Source organism: Amblyraja radiata, chromosome 20 (assembly GCF_010909765.2).
Source record: "Amblyraja radiata isolate CabotCenter1 chromosome 20, sAmbRad1.1.pri, whole genome shotgun sequence".
In the NCBI taxonomy this organism is placed as follows: Eukaryota; Metazoa; Chordata; class Chondrichthyes; order Rajiformes; family Rajidae; genus Amblyraja; species Amblyraja radiata.
The window spans coordinates 26,441,861-26,462,595 of record NC_045975.1 but is presented as its reverse complement, the minus strand read 5'-3'; the positions used below and the strand labels follow the sequence as shown (position 1 = coordinate 26,462,595).

General features: G+C 41.3%; 1 protein-coding gene across 1 annotated transcript in view; it reads left to right on the top strand.

Annotated features, from left to right (window-relative positions):
• Positions 1-8,239: 8,239 nt before the first annotated feature.
• ano9 (anoctamin 9) overlaps positions 8,240-20,735 on the top strand; it is a 70,053-nt gene continuing 57,557 nt past the window's right edge. The window contains exon 1 of the mRNA XM_033039129.1: positions 8,240-8,517. Coding sequence (XP_032895020.1) covers positions 8,509-8,517 — 9 coding nt within the window. The 5' untranslated portion in view covers positions 8,240-8,508. The remainder of the gene's footprint in view (positions 8,518-20,735) is intronic.

Sequence of the window (20,735 nt, the reverse complement as noted above, 5' to 3'; positions counted from 1 at the left end):
TCCCTCACAAATTGTAGATTAAAACTTATCATATTATGGTCACTACCTCCTAATGGCTCCTTTACCTTGATTTCCCTTATCAAATCCAGTTCATTACACAACACTAATCCAGAATTGCCTTCTCCCTGGTAGGTTCCAGTACAAGCTGCTCTAAGAATCCATCTCGGAGGCACTCCACAAACTCTCTTTCTTGGGGTCCAGTACCAACCTGATTTTCCCAGTCTACCTGCATGTTGAAATCTCCCATAACAACCTTTGCGACATGCCAATTCTAACTCTTGATTCAACTTGTACCCTATATCCAGGCTTGTGTTTGGGGGCCTGTAGATAACCCCCCACCCCCCTCCTCCCCCCACTCCCCTCCCCTCCTCCCCACCTTTCCCTCCCAACTCCAGTCCCGTCCCGACCTCCCGGGAAACTGAAGGCAGAGACAATCAACTGCCACAGATACAAATAATGTCATACACAAGAAAGGGCAGATGCTGGTTGACAAAAAGTGAACACACAGTGCTGGAGTAACACAAAGACGCAGCATAATTTTGGAAACGTCATCCCGTCACCCATTCCTTCTCTCCAGAGATGCTGCCTGTCCCACTGAGTGACCATACTGAGGGGATTCCCACGTATATGAAGCAGAGAGAAACGCTCTGGCACTGGACGGTGCGCATTTTCCCTTTGTAGGTCATATCAATAGATGCGGCCGCGCTGAATTCTATCTTTAACTCAAAGCCGCAGGATGGAGCTGTCTTCTTTAACGTTGTTGCTTCGCCGCCACCGCCTCCTTGCTGCACAATGGCAGCGAGTGTGGGGCCGAGATCCTGCCTAGTTTTTTTAAGTTCTGAAATTGAATAACTTTCAATACTGAATCAGAATATACTTACTGTATGAGATGCTGTCCAGCTCTTCTATTTGATACTTAAAACAGGCCTTCATTCACGGTTGGCTCAAGAGTAACTCGGGAGAGGAACTTGGTAACTCGGGAGAGGAACTTGGTACATCGCAGAAATGAGAAGTAAACGGCAAACTTAGACATACACGTGGGAACTCGTTTAAACTCGTGAACATAAACTTGGAATCTCATAGACAACCACGAGTGTGATTTTTTCTTTCACTCGGGATCACTCGTGGGTGGACTAGCACCGTGAGACAGGGCCATAACTCTATTTCTTTTTCCATTGATAATGTCTGGCCTGCTGAATGTGTACAGTGAATTGTGTTTTTTATTTAAGATCTCTCAAGTAAAAGGCTCAGCTAATATGCTATAATAATCTCCATATCTTGGATCATGTTTGCTTTAAACCTTACAATTTGTTTCCTGCTTCACCTTATCTCACAATGGCCCAGCCATTCTTGTGTCGTATTCATGAAACAAGTTAAACAAGTTTTTTTCAGAAGATGTTTCTAGGTTTCACTCACTTCTTGGCTGCTCCTCTCAGCACTGACGACATGTGTCAGGCAGGTTTTGTGCAAAAAATAATTGGCACGCCCACCTCTAATGCCAACTTCCCCAACCAAGACTCCCCTCCCTCTACAATCTCTCCCCTCGATCTCCCAGCCTGTTCATTTGGAAGTTAATCCTTCTTGTCCCGTCTCCACCACATTTGAAGGAGAAAAAGGACAGCTTGTGACTTTTACTTTGAGCCTATTGCGTGATACTCAATAAAGCTCAAGTCCATTCACAAACTCTAGACCGCCTCCTTTCGACCAACAGCAGCAGTAGGATGGAGCGACCACCAATATAACTTCCCGGCAGCTCACAGAGCAGCGTGCAGAGGTGACTGACACTGTTTCCACATTACAATCTCCCCCCTTAAACAAAATAACATGCATTGAAATAATTTGATGTTGATATATGTGGCGCTTGGGAAGCGAGTCCGCTATTTTGCAGACTCCCGCCACAAGGTGCAATAATAAAAAATACACTAAATGAATAATTATAATACTAATTAAACTTCTGTTGTACAATCAAAGGCACAGTCCATAGAAGATCATAGCCAACGAGAATAGTATTGTGTGGTGTTGAAGAGCTTAATGGAAGAAGCTGTCCTCGACCTGGTGATCATGGTTTTCAGGCTCCTGTACCTTTTTCCTGATGGTGGTAGAAAAATGAGAGCATGGCCAGCGTGGAGAGGTCCATGATGATATCAAATGTTTTTTTAAGGCAGCGCCTCCTATAGATCCTTTCGATGGCGGGGAGGTCACAACCTGAAGCGGGCAGCATTCATCAGCTTTCCTAGTTAGTATACAGTTAGTGGATATTAATATTTCCCTTGCATTCAGCATCAATCCATTATTTCTCAGATATCACTTTTAAGAGTATATTAAAATTAATAATTTGCATTGGAATTTTTTTTGCCAATCTGCAGCAGAACAATTAATTTTAATCGTGCTTCATGTTCCTCCCCTCAGACTGATCGGACATTGTGACATTAAAAGGAAAGGCTTGCAGAAACACTATTTTACTAAACCAGGTAAATTATAATATTGTATTAAATGGCATCATTTGTTTATATTTATAAATAACATTTGATCTGCTTAAAAATACCATGTTCAAGCCAATAATGTGACAGGATGCACCTTTAATGCTGATACACTTTGGACCTAAATTATTTGTATTTTGGGCTGTTATAATAAGATCATAAACAATAGGAGTAGAATTTCGTATTATGGGCTGTTATAATAAGATCATAAGATCATGTGATAGGAGTAGTATTAGGCCATTCGGCCCATCAAGTCTACGATATTCAATCATGGCTAATCTATCTCTCCCTGCTAACCCCATTCTCCTATCTTCTTCCCATAACTTTTGACACCCATAGTAGTCAAGAATCCATCTATCTCTGCCTTAAATATATCCACTGACTTTGCCTCCACAGCCTTCTGTGACAAAGAATTCCACAGATTCAGCACCCTCTAACTAAAAAAATTCCTCCTCGTCTGCTTCCTCAAAAAACGCCTTTAATTCTGAGGCTATGACCTCTAGTCCTAGAGTCTCCATATCCACTCTATCCAAGCCTTTCACTATTCTGTACGTTTCAATGAGATCCCCCTTCATTCTTCTAAACTCCAGCGAGTATAAGCCCAGTGCCGTCAGACGCTCATCATATGTTAATCTACACATTCCTGGGATTATTCTTGTATACCACCTCTGGATGCTCTCCAGAGCCAACACATCTTTCCTCAGATATGGTGCCCAAAATGGCTCACAATATTCCAAATGCGGCCTGACCAGCGCCTTATAGAGCCTCAGCATTAGGCTCCTACTTTTGTATACAAGCCCTCTTGAAATAAATGCTAGCATTGCATTTGCTTTCTTTACTACTGATTCGACTTGCAGATTAACTTTTTTGGAATCCTACACCAGTACTCTCAAGTCCCTTTGCACCTCCAATTTCTGGATTCTCTCCCCATTCAATCCCCTCATCTAAATCATTAATATACAATGTGAAGAGCAGCGGCCCCAGCACCGAGGCCTGCGGAACTCCGCTAGTCACTGGGAGCCAACCAGAAGAAGCCCTCATTATTGCTATTTCCCTTCTACCTTGGCATCCAACCAACCTGATATCCATGCTAGTATCTGCCCTTTGATACCATGGGCTCTCATCTTCCTTAGCAGCCTCCCATGTGGCACCTTATCAAAGGCTTTCTAATGTATTATAATTGGTGAGTAGAGGTATTATTAGACTGATTAACACTGAAGTAATTTAACAGATTTTATGTTCCTAAAAATGGAGTTGCATCACCTGACTGCTGATATTAGCAAATCTTCTTTCTTATTCAGACAAAACTCTACTTCCTTTTGGTCCCCTACTCTCCTTTCTACCTCATTTGACTTTCTCACATTCTTGTTCTCTTGGAAACCAAGAGTTCTTAGGAAATAAGGCTGTCAATTAAAACCTAAAGAGGTTTGCATTATAGGTGGCCAGCATGAATATTGCCTGTCTAATGTTGGCTATTTTCAGGAGTTAACCATTTTAGATCCTGGTTTAGATAGGCAAAGGCTTTCTCAAATTACATTTTGGTAATGTTGCAACAATTGCTTAGAGTCCATCTCAAATTTTATTCCTAGGTCAACTGATTCCACTCCTTGGCCATTGTGTGAGGCTGAGCAAAATTGTTTGCATCCCTAACTTCCTATTTGATCCACCCCATTTCCTCTTAATCTGCTACAATAATATCCTTATTATCATCATTATCCCATCTATAATTGAAACTGTTATTCATACTTTTGTTATCTCCAGGTATGACTGTACTCTTCTGACCTTTACCTTTCCACCATAAACGTCAGCTCATCCAATACTCTGTTGACTGTATCCAACATCACCACAAATCCCATTTCCCAATCATCTCTATGCTATTTGATTGTCAATGATTCAAAATTTAATGTGTCTCAAATAAAAACAGAGTAAACATTAATTATTGATTGTTTCTCTTGTTTCCTGTTTTTGTTTCAGATTTCCAGCATCTGCAGTGTTTTAATTATGTGGCTCTCCTTAATTATAGTCCCTCCTCCATTGCAACCTGACAATATCTGCCAAACTTGGGTCAGCCATGCTTTCTCTTACTTGTGTGAACCTGCCCTTTGCTTCATTTGGTTACAACAATCTGCCCTTCAAAATCTTCCTTTGCAAGTATACACGCAGTCCTGCCAAGTTGCAATTTAGCACATGTAGTTTGAAACCTGCGTCTGGAGCTTATGTCTTTTCATTGAGCAGTCTCCATTAGCTTTGGTTGTCTGTTTTTTCATCGTCTAGAATCCTTGTTAATCAACTTATTAGCCACTTGTCCATACCTGGATATGAAGATCTATGCTGCGAACACAAATATGTAATATGTGGTCCCAGGAAGGGTCTGAAGAAGGGTCCTGACCAGAAATGCCACGCATCCATGTTCTCCTGGAATGCTGCCTGATCGTTGAGATCCTTCAGTACTTTGTGTCTTTTTGCTTTGTAAACCAGCACCTTCAGTTCCTTGTTTCTATATTATGTAATATTTGTACTTTAGCCTCAGCATTGAAATGAGTTACATTAATAAGATGACCACAACATCAAAGCCACTTGTTTTAAACAACAGCACATTTTGTCGATACGAAGTGGGGAATAATTACTTGCCGTCCCAAAAACATCCTGTTTTCCTTTGTTCATGATCTTGTTTTATTTTCATGTTTTTCCTCTGAGCAAATGAAACATAATTTGGAAACGGCACTGTCACAAAGCTAATACAAGGAGAAAAATACTGAAAGAAAGCAAGTTAATCTGCAGATATAAAACAATGTGGTATTGTGAGTGGTGAGGAGGATGCAAAGAGTCTTTGGTGAGCGTGTGGGGGGCAAGTTAGAATCAGTAGGTGAGAACACAGCGGTTGAAAAATGTGAAATCATCCACCTTAGTGCACAAAATAAATGTAGAGAATCCCTTAAACGGTGGTAACTTGGGAAACTGAAAGCTAACATTCAGGTAAAGCAAGCAGTTAGGAAGGTACATGTATATGTCTTTATTTTGAGAGTATTCAATAGAATATTCTCACTGCTATTACACAGGGCCTTGGTGAGACTGCACTTAGGGTACAGTCTATGGGCTTTTTTCTCTTAATTAAGAAGGATATACTTGACAAAGAGGGAATACCTTGAAAATTCACCATAGGGGAGGGAGAAAGCAAGGACTACCTGAAATTGGAGAAGTCAATGTTCATACTGCTGGGGTGTAAACTACCCAAGCGAAATATGAGGTGCTGCTCCTCCAATTTGCAGTGGGACTCACTCTGGCCATGGAGGAGGCCCAGGATAGAAAGGTCGGATTCGGAATGAGAGGAGGAGTTGAAGTGCTGAGCCACCGGGAGATCAGGTTGGTTATTGCGAACTTATAGATGGATCACTTACAGCAGAACTGGTTGTTCTGATATGAACATAAAGTGTTTGTATCAGAAACCTATGAAAGTACAGGTATTGAAAAGACCTTTAGTTTTGAAAATCCTGTGAGATAAATTACATTGTGAGCCTGGAACACTCTAGTATTTTCCCTATTAATATAAAGGTCTATATAATGTGATTTTCTATAACAAAAGGTGTCCTAGGAAAAAAACTTTCGCATCTGTCATATGGGGTTGCACAGGGCTCAATTTTAGGGCCCCTGCTTTTCTCACTGTACTTCCTCTGGGTTCCATTCTTAGAAAGCATGGCATCTCTTTTCATTGTTATGCTGATGATAGTCAGATATATGTGCCACTGAAGAAGAAAGATGCTTTCTCAGTCAAACCACTTCTGTTATGTCTTGATGACATTAAATCCTGGATGGCCCTAAACTTTTAAAATGTTAATGAAAAGAAAACAGAAGTGATAGTGTTTGGTCCCAATGGCTCCCGTGAACCTCCCCCTGTTGACTTGGGTCCCTTGGCACTGTATGTGAAGCCAATAGTTTTAAACTTGGGTTTTAAGATGGACAGTGATTTTAAATTAGATCGTCAAATAGGCGCGGTAGTTAAGTCCAGCTTCTTTCATTTAAGGCAGCTGGCAAAGGTGAAGCCCTTTCTTGAACGACAGCATTTTGAAACAGTAATCCATGCCTTCATCACATCTCGGCTGGATTACTGTAACACACTTTATTTTGGAGTTAGCCAATCTTCCCTTGCACGTCTCCAGTTGGTTCAGAACGCTGCTGCTCGCCTTTTAACTGGAACACGTAAGAGGGAGCACATAACGCCTATTCTGGCCTCCCTCCACTGGCTGCCTGTGTACTTTAGAGTTCATTTTAAGATTATTTTATTTGTTTTTAAATCTTTAAATGGTCTCGCCCCGCCTTACCTCTCTGAGCTGCTTCATCCCTACGCTCCTGCTGGTGCCTCAGGTCAGCTGATCAGCTGCTCCTGGAGGTACCAGGGTCTAAGCGGAAGCTCAGAGGGGATAGAGCCTTCTCTGTTGCTGCTCCGACATTATGGAACACTCTACCTTTGCACATTAGACAGGCCCCTTCACTGTCCATTTTCAAAACTAGCCTTAAAACCCTTTTCTATTCCTTGGCTTTCGACCCTGCATGAGACTTTGCTCCTGTTTTAGTGTTTCTATTGTTTTTTTATTGTTTTTACTGTCTTTTAATGTTTTTATTGTTTTGTGTTATGTTTATGATTAGTCATGTACAGCACTTTGTTGCAACAGTGGTTGTTTTTAAAGTGCTCTATAAATAAAGTTCAGTTCAGTTCAGTATAGTAGAACTACCTGTATTTAGTTGCTCAATTAAGATGATTCAGTGTGATAACATCTGTTTTTTAGATCAGATGTGAACCCAAATCAAGAGTCGTGTGTAAAAACTACACTGACTGACCCAAGCTTGCATCTGAATTTAATTTCATTATTGTTTAAAATGTAAACTGCCTGAAAATTCATATGTATCCATCAAAAGCAGTTGGTTTTACCATTCCTTGCCAGATCTAGCATGCATAATATTTATCAAGTCCAGGGCTGGTAGTGGATGCAGATGCGATAGAGGATTTCAGATAAGCTCATGGATGCACAAGGACTGGAAGAGTATGGATCATGTGCAGGCAGATGAAATTAGTTCCTTTTGGCATTTTGTCCAGCACAGGCATTCTGGGCCGAAGGGCCTGTTCTTGAGCTTTTCCATTTTTAATGTAATTTTAAATAATCAGCCATCCCAATCTTGCATCTTGTATTTCTAATACTCACTTTTCCTACTCTGGTTCTTCAGACTTGAATCTTGCTGTTTACATATACCCTCATTCAACTGGCACCACCTCATGGCATCATTCAATCTTTCCTGTTCTCCATTCCATCACAAATGTTTCCTCTTGATCCATCTCCCCATTTACTGACTTCCAAATCTCCCCATTTGTTGAAGGTCATCGACCTAAAATATTAATTCTGTTTCTCTGAGTACAAACTGAATACCACATATAGCTAACGCAGCATGAATTGGGTTTGAATTCCTGGAAAGAATCGGTGGCTGACATGGGCGATGGTGGTTTGCTTGGGGGAGGGAAGACAGTTGGCTTTGGGAAGAAGTAACTTCGGCAATTTTCTCTCCAAGCACTGTAGTTTCAGCATCCCCAATGCCGGATAGAAACGTGAATTGAAAGTGGTAGTGGGGTTTCAATATTGCTGGTTACGAAATGTCACGAAAGACTTCCGATAACATGTTCTTGGTTAATCGTGAAATTCCTAAATAGCCGACCAAGAGCAGAACTGAGAAACAGCGAGCGGGATGGAAGAGCGCTGAGGTAGGCATCACATTACTCAGCATCAAAGATCATATGGCTCTGAAATGCGGAAGTAGTAGCTGAAAACTTTGGAAACAGAAGGCAGTGATCGGAAAGCTGCAAGTAAACAGGAGCCACTACCAGTGAAGTGAACGAGTAGTCATGTCCATAGAGGGGAGCTGCTGCTAAATTCAGCCTGGACAACGAGGAGTGAGGCGGGACTGCTTGATTATTGGCAGGATTCAAACTTCACCATAACTTTGGAGAAAAGATCGTCGCCCGAGATCGCAGCCAGAGATTATGGAGCAGGTAATTCTGATGTATTTCGATTGGTTCGGTCAATCTCGATGTTTTGATCTCCGGTATGCCTGCCCATGAGCACAAACACCTACATTTTTTTAAAAAATAGACAGAAAGGCGTAAGAGTGTGACAGGTACTTTGAACCCAATGACCGAGAGATTAGAGAATTACGCCTCCTGTTTGTTTGCAATTGTTACATTCTTTTATAAGAATTAAAAGGCAAACATGTGTGAAGGTGGGATTTGAGTGTTTTTTTCTTGGGTTGGGGCGATGGTGACCGATGTTTGAAATATTATGCGCGGTTGTGAATGTACTCTGAGCGTTTGGAAAGGTTGATTTGTTGGGAAGGAGGCGAAAGGAGCAACAGGGCAGATAGTCCGAGACAGGGCTCTGATTGCTCCCAAACCCTTGGGCATTCCGAGTACGAATCGGGTTAGGAGTTGATCGAAGGCAGCAATGCCCTGGTAATCAGCTCGGCCTCTCCATCAGCTAGATTTTTCCCCAACTAGTTCTTCCTCAACTAGATTTCCCGTGGTCTTTTATTCAATATGCTGGGTGCTTAGTAGGAAAAAAAACAGTCTTTGCAAATATGTAGCCAGGTAGATTGTGATTTTTAAAAGTCTGTCCAGTTTCTTTAATCTTGATCTTTCACAATATCACGTAGCTTCATGCACATATTGACACATGATTGAACACGATCGGAGAGTTAAACGTGTAGAGGTGTTGCAGGTTTGTGCGAGGGACTGGCGCTTATGTGACACGTGGGTGGTGTTCCCGGAAAGGATTTACTGTGGAGCATGGAACAGCGCGGTCGCCGTGTTAAAGTAAAGAAAACTCGCAAAGTAACAAAAACATTCACCCGAGGACACAAAACATGGTTGACAAAATAGGTGAATTTAAGGCACAAGTAGCAAAAAAAAATAAAAAATTGATCTACACACATGTGACCAAAGCTGAGATAAGATATTTGGTACTTTACATTTAAGTAGGATCAGCAGAATGTAGAAGGAAGTGGGGTCGCTCAGACGCCAAAGGATGCCATGGGAACAAGATTGAGAATGATTCTGGCTCAGAGAATTGGGCAGTGGAGTCCAAAGATCCTATAGCGGATCCGCTATAAGATCTTTGGTGGAGTCCGTTTGAGTGGACAAAAGGATCAAAGAAATTGACAAGAGCAGTCAGCAGGCCTCTGATTTCGGCTATACCACTGGACAGAGTATCAATCAAAATACAAAAGGGACTTGCAATCAAGTAATGGGATAACCTATGGCCATTTTCATATTCACCAAGGTGAATTTTTGTATATTTTGGAACTGGTAACGAGGAAAGGTTATGTAACATTCAGTTTTAGAGTGACAAATATCAGTCCAAGGCTGGGGCCTTAAAACTAAATGGAAGTTATTGCACAAAGAGGAAGGGAGAATTGGCTAATGCAGATTGAAAAATCAGATTAACCAGAGTAGGGGTAGATTAAAGTTAATGTTGGTCTCTTAGAAGCTGACACAGGGGAATTAGTAAAGAGTAATAGAGAATTGGCAGAGGCTTTAAGTAAATAAATTACATTTGGTTTTATAACGGAAGAGACTGGAGAAAAATAGGATCAAAAAAGGTGGAGAAACATAAAATAAGAGAACATCAGAGAAAATGGTTCAGGGAACACAAAGCGCTGACATATCCTCTGAAATTGATGGCTTGCACAGCAGGGTTCTAAATGAGTGTAAAAAGGAACTGCAGATGATGGTTTAAACTGGAGCTGTTGCCTCACAACACCAGAGACCTGAGTTTGACCATGACTATGGGTGCTGTCTGTGCAGAGTTTGTACGTTCTCTCTGTGACCACATGGGCTCACTCCGCGCGGGCTTACTCTAGGTTTCATCCTCCATTCTAAAGACGTGCAGATTTGTAGGTTAATTGGCTTCTGTCAATTGCCCCTAGTGTGTAAGATGCGAAAGTGGGATAACATAGAATTTGTGTGCGGGTGATGAATGGTCGTCGTGGACGCGGAGGGCCAAAGGGCCTGTTTCCACACTGTATCTCTAAATTAAACTAAACTTTCAAAATTCCCTAGTTTCTGGAAATGTCCCAGTGGGTTGGAAAGTAACAAATGTAACAACATGATCAAAAAAGGTTGGAGGAACAGATTAGGAATTAAAGGCTCATACAGTGCATTCAGAAAGTATTCAGACCCCTTCACTTTTTCCACATTTTGTTTTACGTTACAGCCTTACTTTAAAATGGATTAAATTCTTTTCTTTAATCATCAATCTACACACAATACCCCAGAATGAAGAAGTGAAAACGGGTGTTTAGAAATTTTTGCAAAGTGATTAAAAATAAATAACTGAAACATCACATTTACATAAGTATTCAGACCCTTTGCTATAACACTCAAAATTGAGCTAAGATTCCTGTTTCCATTGATTATCCTTGAGATGTTTCTACAACTTGATTGGAGTCCACCAGTGGTAAATTAAATTGATCGGACATGATTTGGAAAGGCACACACCTGTCTATATAAGGTTCCACCATTGACAGTGCATGTCAGAGCAAAAAACAAACCATGAAGACGAAGGAATTGGCCGTAGACCTTCGAGACAGGATTGTGTCGAGACACAGATCTGGGGAAGGGTATAAAACAATTTCTGCAGCATTGTAGGTCTCGAAGAGCACAGTGGCCTCCGCCATTCTTAAATGCAAGAACTTTGGAACAACCAGGACTCTTCATAAAGCAGGCCGCCCGGCCAAACTGAGCAATTGGGGAAGAAGGCTTTGGTCAGGAATGTCTAAACACTTGTTTTTGCTTTTTTAAATTATTGGGTATTGTGTGTCGATTGATAATTAAAAAAAAAGAATTTAATCCATTTTAGAATAAGGCTGTAAAGTAAAAAAATGTGGGAAAAGTGAAGGGGTCTGAATGCACTGTAACATCTGTCATTGCGAAAATGCTTCGGACACAATGTTAAGGAAATAGTAACATTTAGAAAATCCTAATAGATTAGACATGGTGTTCATATGAAAGTGAAATTGTAGTTGACAGTGACAAATCAAATACATTCAGAAAATTACAGCTCATGGTGAAGGGGATAACATATTGATATTGATGGAAGTTTGGGTGTTGAATAGGAAACAGAGAGGAGGGCAAGATTGGTCTTTTTCGGCTTGGTATCACGTAATGAGCAATGGGACAGGGGAATTGGTCTTGAACCACAACTTCTTACAATCTATTTGAATGAATTTAAGGCCAGAGGTCTTGCTGATGACATGAAGAGAGATAGGAAAGTAAATTATGAATCGGACATGAGGAGGCTTGAATGGGATATAGAGATAGGTTATGTGAGCAGTCAAAGATCTAAACAGTGTGGGAGTAGATATGTAATAACAGGTTATTAAATAAATATATTGCTCTCAATAAAGATGCTTGAGGAATAAAACAGCACAAAATCCATGGCTAACTCAAGAAGGTATCAGATTGTTAAAAAGGGTTGAATTGTTGTGATAAGCCCAAACATTTTAGGAAACAAAGGTTAAGGCCCCATCCCCAATACTCCTCCTCTTTTTGCACACCCTAATTGCATTTTCACCATCCCCCTTAACCTCCTCTGCCCCCCACCTCTTCGAGTTCAGCATTCGCTATACAGTAAAGCTTTTCTTCCGTTGCCTCCGCCTCCATGTCTTCTTCCATGGGAAGGAGTCCTCACCGCTCAGTGATGACTCCTTCTCCCGTCTTCAACATTCTTCCTCCTCTTGGAGTCTGAAGAAAGTTCCCGACCCGAAACATCATCTATCCTTTTTCTCCAGTTATGCTGACTGAACCGCTGAGTTACTCCAGCACTTTGGGTCCATCTTTAATTACAACTTTTTAAAATAGGGTGAAAATAGAATATGGAAGTAAACTAGTCACATATATAAAAATGTAGTGTCAGATTTTCTGCTACTTTGTAAAAGGGAGTAGCAAAAGTTAATGTTGGTCTCTTAGAAGCTAACACAGGGGAATTAGTAAAGAGGAATAAAGAAATGGCAGAGGCTTTAAGCAAATAAATTACCGGTACATTTGGTTTTAGAATGGAAGAGACTAAAAACATGCCAAAAAGAGGATCAAAAACGGTTGGAAAACATAAAATAAGAGAACATGGGCCAGGGAACATATGGAACTAACAACTGACATATTCTCTGAAATTGATGGTCAGCACAGCAGGGTTCTAAAGAATTCAAGAAGGAACTGCAGATGCTGGAAAATCGAAGGTACACAAAAATGCTGGAGAAACTCAGCGGGTGCAGCAGCATCTATGGAGCGAAGGAAATAGGTAACGTTTCGGGCCAAAACCCAACTTCTTCTTCTTGCTTGAAGAAGGGCTTCGGCCCGAAACGTTACCTATTTCCTTCGCTCCATAGATGCTGCTGCACCCGCTGAGTTTCTCCAGCATTTTTGTGTACCTAGGGTTCTAAAGAAGTTTGCTGCAGTGAAAGTGAATGGATTGTGAACTAGCGTCACAGTGATGCAACGGTGGAGCTGCTGCCTCACAACACCAGAGACCTGAGTTCAATCCTGACTATAGGTGCTGTCTGTGCGGAGTTTGTACGTCCTCTCTGTGATCGTGTTGGTTCTTTCCGGATGCTCCAGTTTCATCCTCCATTCTAAAGATGTGCAGGTTTGTAGGTTAATTGGCTTCTGTCAATTCCCCCTAGTGTGTAAGATGCGAAAGTGGGATAACATAGAATTTGTGTGTGGGTGATCAATGGTCGTTGTGGATGCGGTGGGCCAAAGGGCCTGTTTCCACACTGAAAATGAAAGCTCATGGTGAAGGGGATAACCTATTGACATTGATGGAAGGTTGGGTGCCGAGCAGGAAACAGAGAGGACGGTAAGATTGGTCTTTTTCTGTGTAAGAAGGAACTGCAGATGGTGGTTTAAACCGGATAGACACAAAAAAGCTGGAGTAACTCAGCGGGACAGGCAGCATCTCTGGAGAGAAGGACGGGGTGACATTTCAGGTCGAGACCCTTCTTCAGGTCCTGTTATGCTTGGTATCACGTAATGAGCAGTGGGCGATGGAAATTGGTCTTGACCCCCAACCTTTTATAATCTATTTGAATGAATTTAAGGCACCAGAGGTATGGTCCTTAAATTTGCTGATGACATGAAGAGAGATAGGAAAGTAAGTTATGAATCAGACAAGATGAGGCTTGAATGGGATATAGAGGTAGGTTATGTGAGCAGTCAAAGATCTAAACAGTGTGGGAGTAGATATGTAATAGCAGGTTATTAAATAAATATATTGCTCGCAATAAAGAGTATACCATTGAGGAATAAAACAGCACAAAATCCTTTGCTAACTCAAGAAGTTAAGATGGTATCAGATTTTTTGGTATCAGTGGCGGCGCTGCCTGGCAGCTGCGGCTCGCCTGCAGTCCGTCTGTTTTTTCTTTGCAAAAGTTAATGTCGGTCTCTAAGAAGCTGACACAGGGGAATTAGTAAAGAGGAATAAAGAAATGGCAGAGGCTTTAAGCAAATAAATTACCGGTACATTTGGTTTTACAACGGAAGAGACTAAAAACATGCCAAAATGAGGATCAAAAAAGGTTGGGAAACATTAAATAAGAGACCATGAGTGATAATGGGCCAGGGAACACATGGAACTAACAACTGACATCATATAACTATTAAAAGTCTGATCTTGGATGTGGATGTGTTTGTTCGTGTGTGTGTTTGTTTGTGTTTGTGTTTGTACGTGTGTGTGTTTGTTTGTGTATAATCACATCTTCTTGAAAAACTACGCTAACGGTAACATTTTTACATATTCCAGTAGAGATTTTTCCCCTGATGTCCGAAATCGCCTTCTTAAATTTTCATGCCATATTTCTCGAGTTATTAATGAAAATGTTCAAAAATCCGACAAAACTTTGAAATAAAAACGACTGTCATTCGCTGATGACGTCACAATGGATCTGCGTGCCCTTCTTCCTCGCACTTCATGTGACATCACCCCCCACCTCCCCCTCCTCCCCCCCCCGGCCTCTCCCACCTCCCCCCCACCTCTCCCTCCTCCCCCGTTATTCAAAAGATGCAGCCCTCTCATCCCCCTCCTCACCTCCCCACCCTCCCCCCCACCTCTCTCCCCCCCACCTCTCCCACCCCCCCCCCTCACCTCTCCCTTGTCCCCCCAATTATTCAAAAGACGCTCGGGGGTCGCTTTCTCTCAGTGCTTTCTCTCGGCTCCTCGGATGGCTCCTCTCTCTTCCCCCTGGCCTCTCTCTTCCCACCGGCCTCTCTCCCCCCGGCCACTCTTCCACCCTCCCCTCGGCCGCTCTCCCCCCCCCCCCCCCGTCCTCTCTTCCACCGCCCACCCCCCTCCCCACCCTCTCCCCTCCCCCTCCCCTACCCCATCCTCTATCCCCACCTCTCCCCCCCTCCCCCTTTGTCTTCCCCCCCTCCTCTCTCTCTCCCCCCCCTCCTCTCGCTCTGCCTGCCTAACTCTCTTCCTCGGCCTCTCTCTCCCCCCCCCCTCCTCTCCCCTCCCCGGCCTCTTTCTCTCGCTCTCCCCCCCCCCCCTAACCCCCTCCTCGCTCCACCCCCCCTCATCCTGCCCCTCTCCTCTCTCCTCTCTCTCCCCGGCCTCTTTCTTCCTTGGCCTCTCGCTTCCTTCCCTCTCTCCCCCCCCCCCTCCTTTCCCCTCTCCTGGCCTCTTTCTCCCCCTCTCTCACCCCCACCTCTCCCCCCCCCTCCCCCCCCCCCCCCCCCCCCCCTCCCCTCTCCCACCCCCAGTAATTTTAGCAATTTGTGTGTGGGTGATCAATGGTCGGAGCGGATGTGCCGGGCCAAAGGACCTGTTTCCACACTGAAAATGAAAGCTCATGGTGAAGGGCATAACATACTGACATTGATGGAAGGTTGGGTGCTGAGCAGGAAACAGAGAGGACGGCAAGATTGGTCTTTTTCTGTGTAAGAAGGAACTGCAGATGCTGGTTTAAACTGAAGATAGACACAAAAAGCTGCAGTAACTCAGCTTTTATCTGATAAACCTCTTCTGTACCTCGAAATCCTCCACGTCCTTCCTGTCATGGGGCAACCAGAACTGCATACAATGCTCCAAATAAGGCCTAGCCAAAGTTTTATAATGCTGCATGTTGACTTCCTGGCTCTTATACTCATTGCCCCGACCAATGAAGGATGGCATACCACACGCCGTCTTTACTATTCGTGTTGCTAATTTTCATGAGCCAGCAATTCGACTTTCAGGTATCCTTATTTGAGGAATAATGTAATGTACTGGAAGCAGTGCAGACAAGGATTCTAGAGATGCTGCCTGTTCTGCTGAGTTACTCCAGCTTTTTGTGTCTATCTTCGGTTAAAACCAGCATCTGCAGTTCCTTCCTATACAGTATTCTGGAAAGATACCTTGAGCAGACAGATTGTCTTATGAGGAAAGGCTTCTGTCCACTGAATTTTTGGACAATGAAAATAACCTTGATTGAAACTTTAGATCCTGAGGAATCTTGACATGGTGAATATGGAAAAGAAGTTTCCTGGTGTGGAAGAATCTACAACTAGGACGGGGTCACTATTTAAAAAAAAGTAAGGCTTTCCCCATTTTAGTCAGAAATTAGATTTTTTTTCTTCCCTGGGATACACTGGTCTTTGGCGCATTCTTCCTCAAAGTGCTATGGGAGTAATACTAAGTGTGGAAAAGTGATCTTATCCAATTTTGGAGGAAGAATAGGAAATACCGTATAGAGAATGTAAGTCTGATAAATGTGAGTGTTTAAAGAGATTTGGGTTAAAGGAAACAAAGTCAGGACAGATAATTTCTAGTAAGTGAATCTTTATTTATTTTTTTTTAAATCTACATAAAATAATTTAAATTTATTTTAACAATTTCAAAAATGGTTTTGATCATTAGAAACGTTTCCAAAAACTTAAAAATGTCTTTGACCAAAGAAAAACAAAATATCCTGGGAGCGAAGCCACCTGATATCTAGTTGACATTCACTGCTTCATGGTACCATCAGGGCAGACAGTCCGCAGGATATTTGGATGTGTAGACCAGTTAAAGGTGAGTGAGTTGCTGCAATAGTGTGGAATGGGAGGGCAGGTGAGTGCAGATGGCAGGCTGATTGAGCACAATCCTGTTCATTAACTATTTTCAAGGCTGAATTAGATATTTGGATTACTAATCCAGTTCTGATGAAGGGTCTGATTCTCTCTCCACAGATGCTGCCTGATCTGCTGAGTAATTCCAGCATTTTCTCTTCTTATCTCAAATTTCCATCACCATATTTTTTCTAATTTTCACAGATATATGGATAATAAGGGAAATCCAGAATTAGTCAAAGTAGAGTTTAGGCCAACAATCAAATCGCAATGAATGGCTGAACAGAATTGAAATGATGCACGCTATTTTCTGCTTCTATTTCTTAATTTCTTAAATGTTCAACTTTCAAGCTAAATAGAGAGATTATCATTGGATATAAGGGCTTTTCAAAATTTGATTATGGATTTATTGGTTTAATACTTGAGAAAGTATACTTCCAGAATCATCTTATTCAGTCACCAATGAAAATGTAGCAACTGATTTGATCTCATTGAACTTTATCTCGTGGATGAAATGATGCCAACTATACTTCTGAGCATTTAGTGCAAAAGATTTCAACTTGTTATCATTAGAGAAACCCAGATGGATCAGGAGTATGTTTCTTGTTCTCTAATAGCTGAGTCTGGATGATGTCAAAGCAAACAGGATGATGCATATTATGAGCACAGGATTGGGAAAATATGTTTAACAAATACATTTCAAGTATTTGCATTCTTAGAATGGAAGATTTGCATATCCAATTCCTAATTAGTGGTTCAAATGAATTAAATGTGCTTTGATAAAATATTTGGTTGGGAAAGATGAGTGAATGAAATAATAGATATAGCTGGAGATTATTGATCCATGCAATATAATTGGTAAGTATTTCATTTATTGTAAGATGTGCAGTAATGGATCAACCCCATTACATATCCTTGTTGAATTTTCGATTTCTGATCCGTTATTTACTATTTTGAGCTGAAATTTCTCCTTGGTGGTTCCAGTGTTTTCAGTGGAGGGAGGTGGTATGTACTGGAAATACAACTGGATTGAGTTGATTGTAAAATTGTGGTCCATAATGTTTCATTGCTGAAGTATGATTAGGTATAAGTAGATAAGTAGATTGTTTCTGTGAGACCAGATTTCTAAACACATCAGTTTCAAATGACTGGCCCCTTATTTGCATCCATGTCTCCTTGGTCATGATTCTTTCACTAATGAAAAAAAGTAAATAGGATGGTTTGCTTTCTCCTCATTGTGATTTGAATGGACACTAACATGCAATTATTTATTTCAAACATACACAAGGAGCTATGTGAGGGGAAAAAACACTTCTGGCAAACAAGAAATTCCTTCCAGCGGTAACATTTTCTAAAACATGTCTCGTCATGTCAATGCTTTGCACAATTGCCAAATCTATTCACAAAGTAACCATGGATAATGCAGGCAAGAAGCCCCATTCCAGTTTACCAACCCAGAATAAAGTTTTTGATACTCCCATCATAGTATTTAATAGTTTATTACATATTTCTAGGATATTTTGACAGCATTATTTTAGTGGAAATACCTTTTTGATGTTGAAGAACTGACTAACAACTCTTGTTCATCTTCCCCCAGTTGAAATCTTTGCTGTTTTGAATTAATGATTCAGGGATGAGAATGTCGTTTAGTTTAGTATAGAGATACAGCAAGGAACCAGGCACTTCGACCCACTGAGTCCAAGCCGACCATCGTTCACCAATTCACACTAGTTCTATGTGTAGAAAGGATCTGTATTTGGTGGCTTACACTGAAGATAGACACAAACTGCTGGGGTAACTCAGCGGGACAGGCAGCATCTCTGGAGAGAAGGGTGACATTTCAGATCGAGACCCTTCTTCAGACTGAGAGTCAAGGGAGAGGGAAACTAGAGATATGGAAGGAGACGATGACCAAGTAAATGTACAATAGTTCGTTGTTGGATGGGAAGAAGGTAACAACGAGGCATACAAACAGAAAAATTAGTCGGGGTCTCTGGTGCTGGGATACAGCAGCTCAACCAGCTAATGTGTCATTGTGTCATGTGCCATTGTGTCACCCTTAATGTAACATATAGAAGTTAAAATTGAGACATGCCTCCAATTGTGTTGTGTTACAACCACCTCTCAAAGGATTTGGAGGTACATTGGGATGTGAAATAAGAGTTAGAGTTGACCTACAATAAGTAGTTTTTAATTTAAACATTCCTTATTGACCAAGAAGCATATGAATACTCCCCGTGGTTCAACAGTAAAAGAGCCAGGTATAGAATGACAGCTTCTGACATCCTTTTGTCATTCATTTTCTTATAACCACTGCCAGCTCCTGCTTGTCTGTGTTTTATACTTTATGGTAGTTCAGGCAGTAATCCGGCCTGACACCTTCAGAGTGATGTCAATCAGTTTAGTTTAGTTTAGTTTCAGGCCTTGTCTTTGAGTCTGTGAGAGCATAATATATTTTCATGAGACCTTCACTTGCTCTTTGGAATAAGTCAATTCTCATCTAATGCATCACACCACCCTATCTGTGTATCCTTCCTCCTCCTCCAATTTCAACCTTTTTTCATTTCTTTAGTCCCATCTACTCACTCCTCCTCCCACCATATGTGCATTCAAGTCTAAGCCTCAACCCCCTGGATTTCCTTCCAAAGTGTCTACCCATCTATCTTCATTTGATAGAAATCTGCCTCTGGATGAAAATAAATCATTTTAAACATAGGTAATGGGGAAGGCCAATATCAGAGGCTTTCAAAGGTAATGTGATATTATACATTTAGTTAATTTGTCAATTAATTCTGAATAGCTTCAAATGCAGTTGTAACTGAGTTTTATTCCTATTATTAAAAGTATCTCAAATGACAATCTCTGCATTGTAACTTCCCTGTAAAGAATTCCAATTTGAATAATTCTGCAAATCCCTGAAGAGTTTCAGAATAAATGTCTTCCATCGCGTTTTTGTGACTTGCCTTAGTTATGTTTTGCAGAAACACCTTGCATATCATCAGTTCAGCCTGATCCCACAAACTAAAAGCAAGATTCAGGTCTTTGTGTGGAGACAGTCCTATGTCACAAAACTGATTTGACTCCACAGGAATAAAGACGTTTTTGATCCGCTTTTCACTTCCATTTATGCATTTCATGTTTTGCATCATGTTTTGACGGTCAAATTTGATGTCAGCACAATTAGAAATATGCAAGACTGCATCTGAAAGCTGAATTTCTGCTTCTTAGCAATTCTATTTTTAACTTGGGTAGCAATTTAAGGGAAATTGCAAAATTTCCCACTGATAAGTTTGTGAAATATGCCATCGATGAATGTCTCCTGATTTTTATTACAGACTGCAGTCAACATGATCTGCTCCCCTAAAGAATGGATTTATTGAAACCGTTTTGCAGATTTTTTTTTTGCTTGCAATTGTATTTGAAGTGGAGGTTCAAAAGTGTATTTTAAAGAGATCAAAGAGTCTTGACAAGGGGGTCAAACTCTGAAGCCGCTTTGCAGAAATTATTATGTTTCAATATTAAAGTGAACTGCAAAGTTTTCTTCTGATCTCCTCTGGTAGTCAGGTCTTGAGAACATTTTAAGATCTTAAATTATATTGCACTGCTACCAGTTGTTTTAATCCTTTTGATATTGAAATGTATTCAGTATTGCTGCTGAAGCTGAAAATGTTTTTGATGTTATCCTCTTGATTTCATCTATTGTGAATTTTGATACACAATTACTGATTTTGCCTGCCGTCTGCTTCTATAATCCATTTAATTTCTTTACTATTAAAATGCAGTTCCTTGTACTCCCGACATGTTATATATCTTTGAGACACAAGAGGTTGCAGATGCTGGAATTGTGAGCAAAAAAACAAAGGCTGGATGAATTGAACAGGTCAGGCATTGTCTGTGGAGATAGCGGGCAGGCAACATTTCGGGTTGGGACCCTTCTTCAGACTAATCCTACTTCATCTGTGAGAAGAAGAGTCCCAACCCAGAATGTTGCCTGTCCAATTCCCTCCACAGAAGCTGCCTGACCCACTGAGCTCCCTCAGTACTTTTTGTTTTTTTGCCTCATGTTATATATTGGATTTATCTATCCTGCACTGCATCTGCCACACTGTCCATTCAGAAAACTTATGTGTATTCTC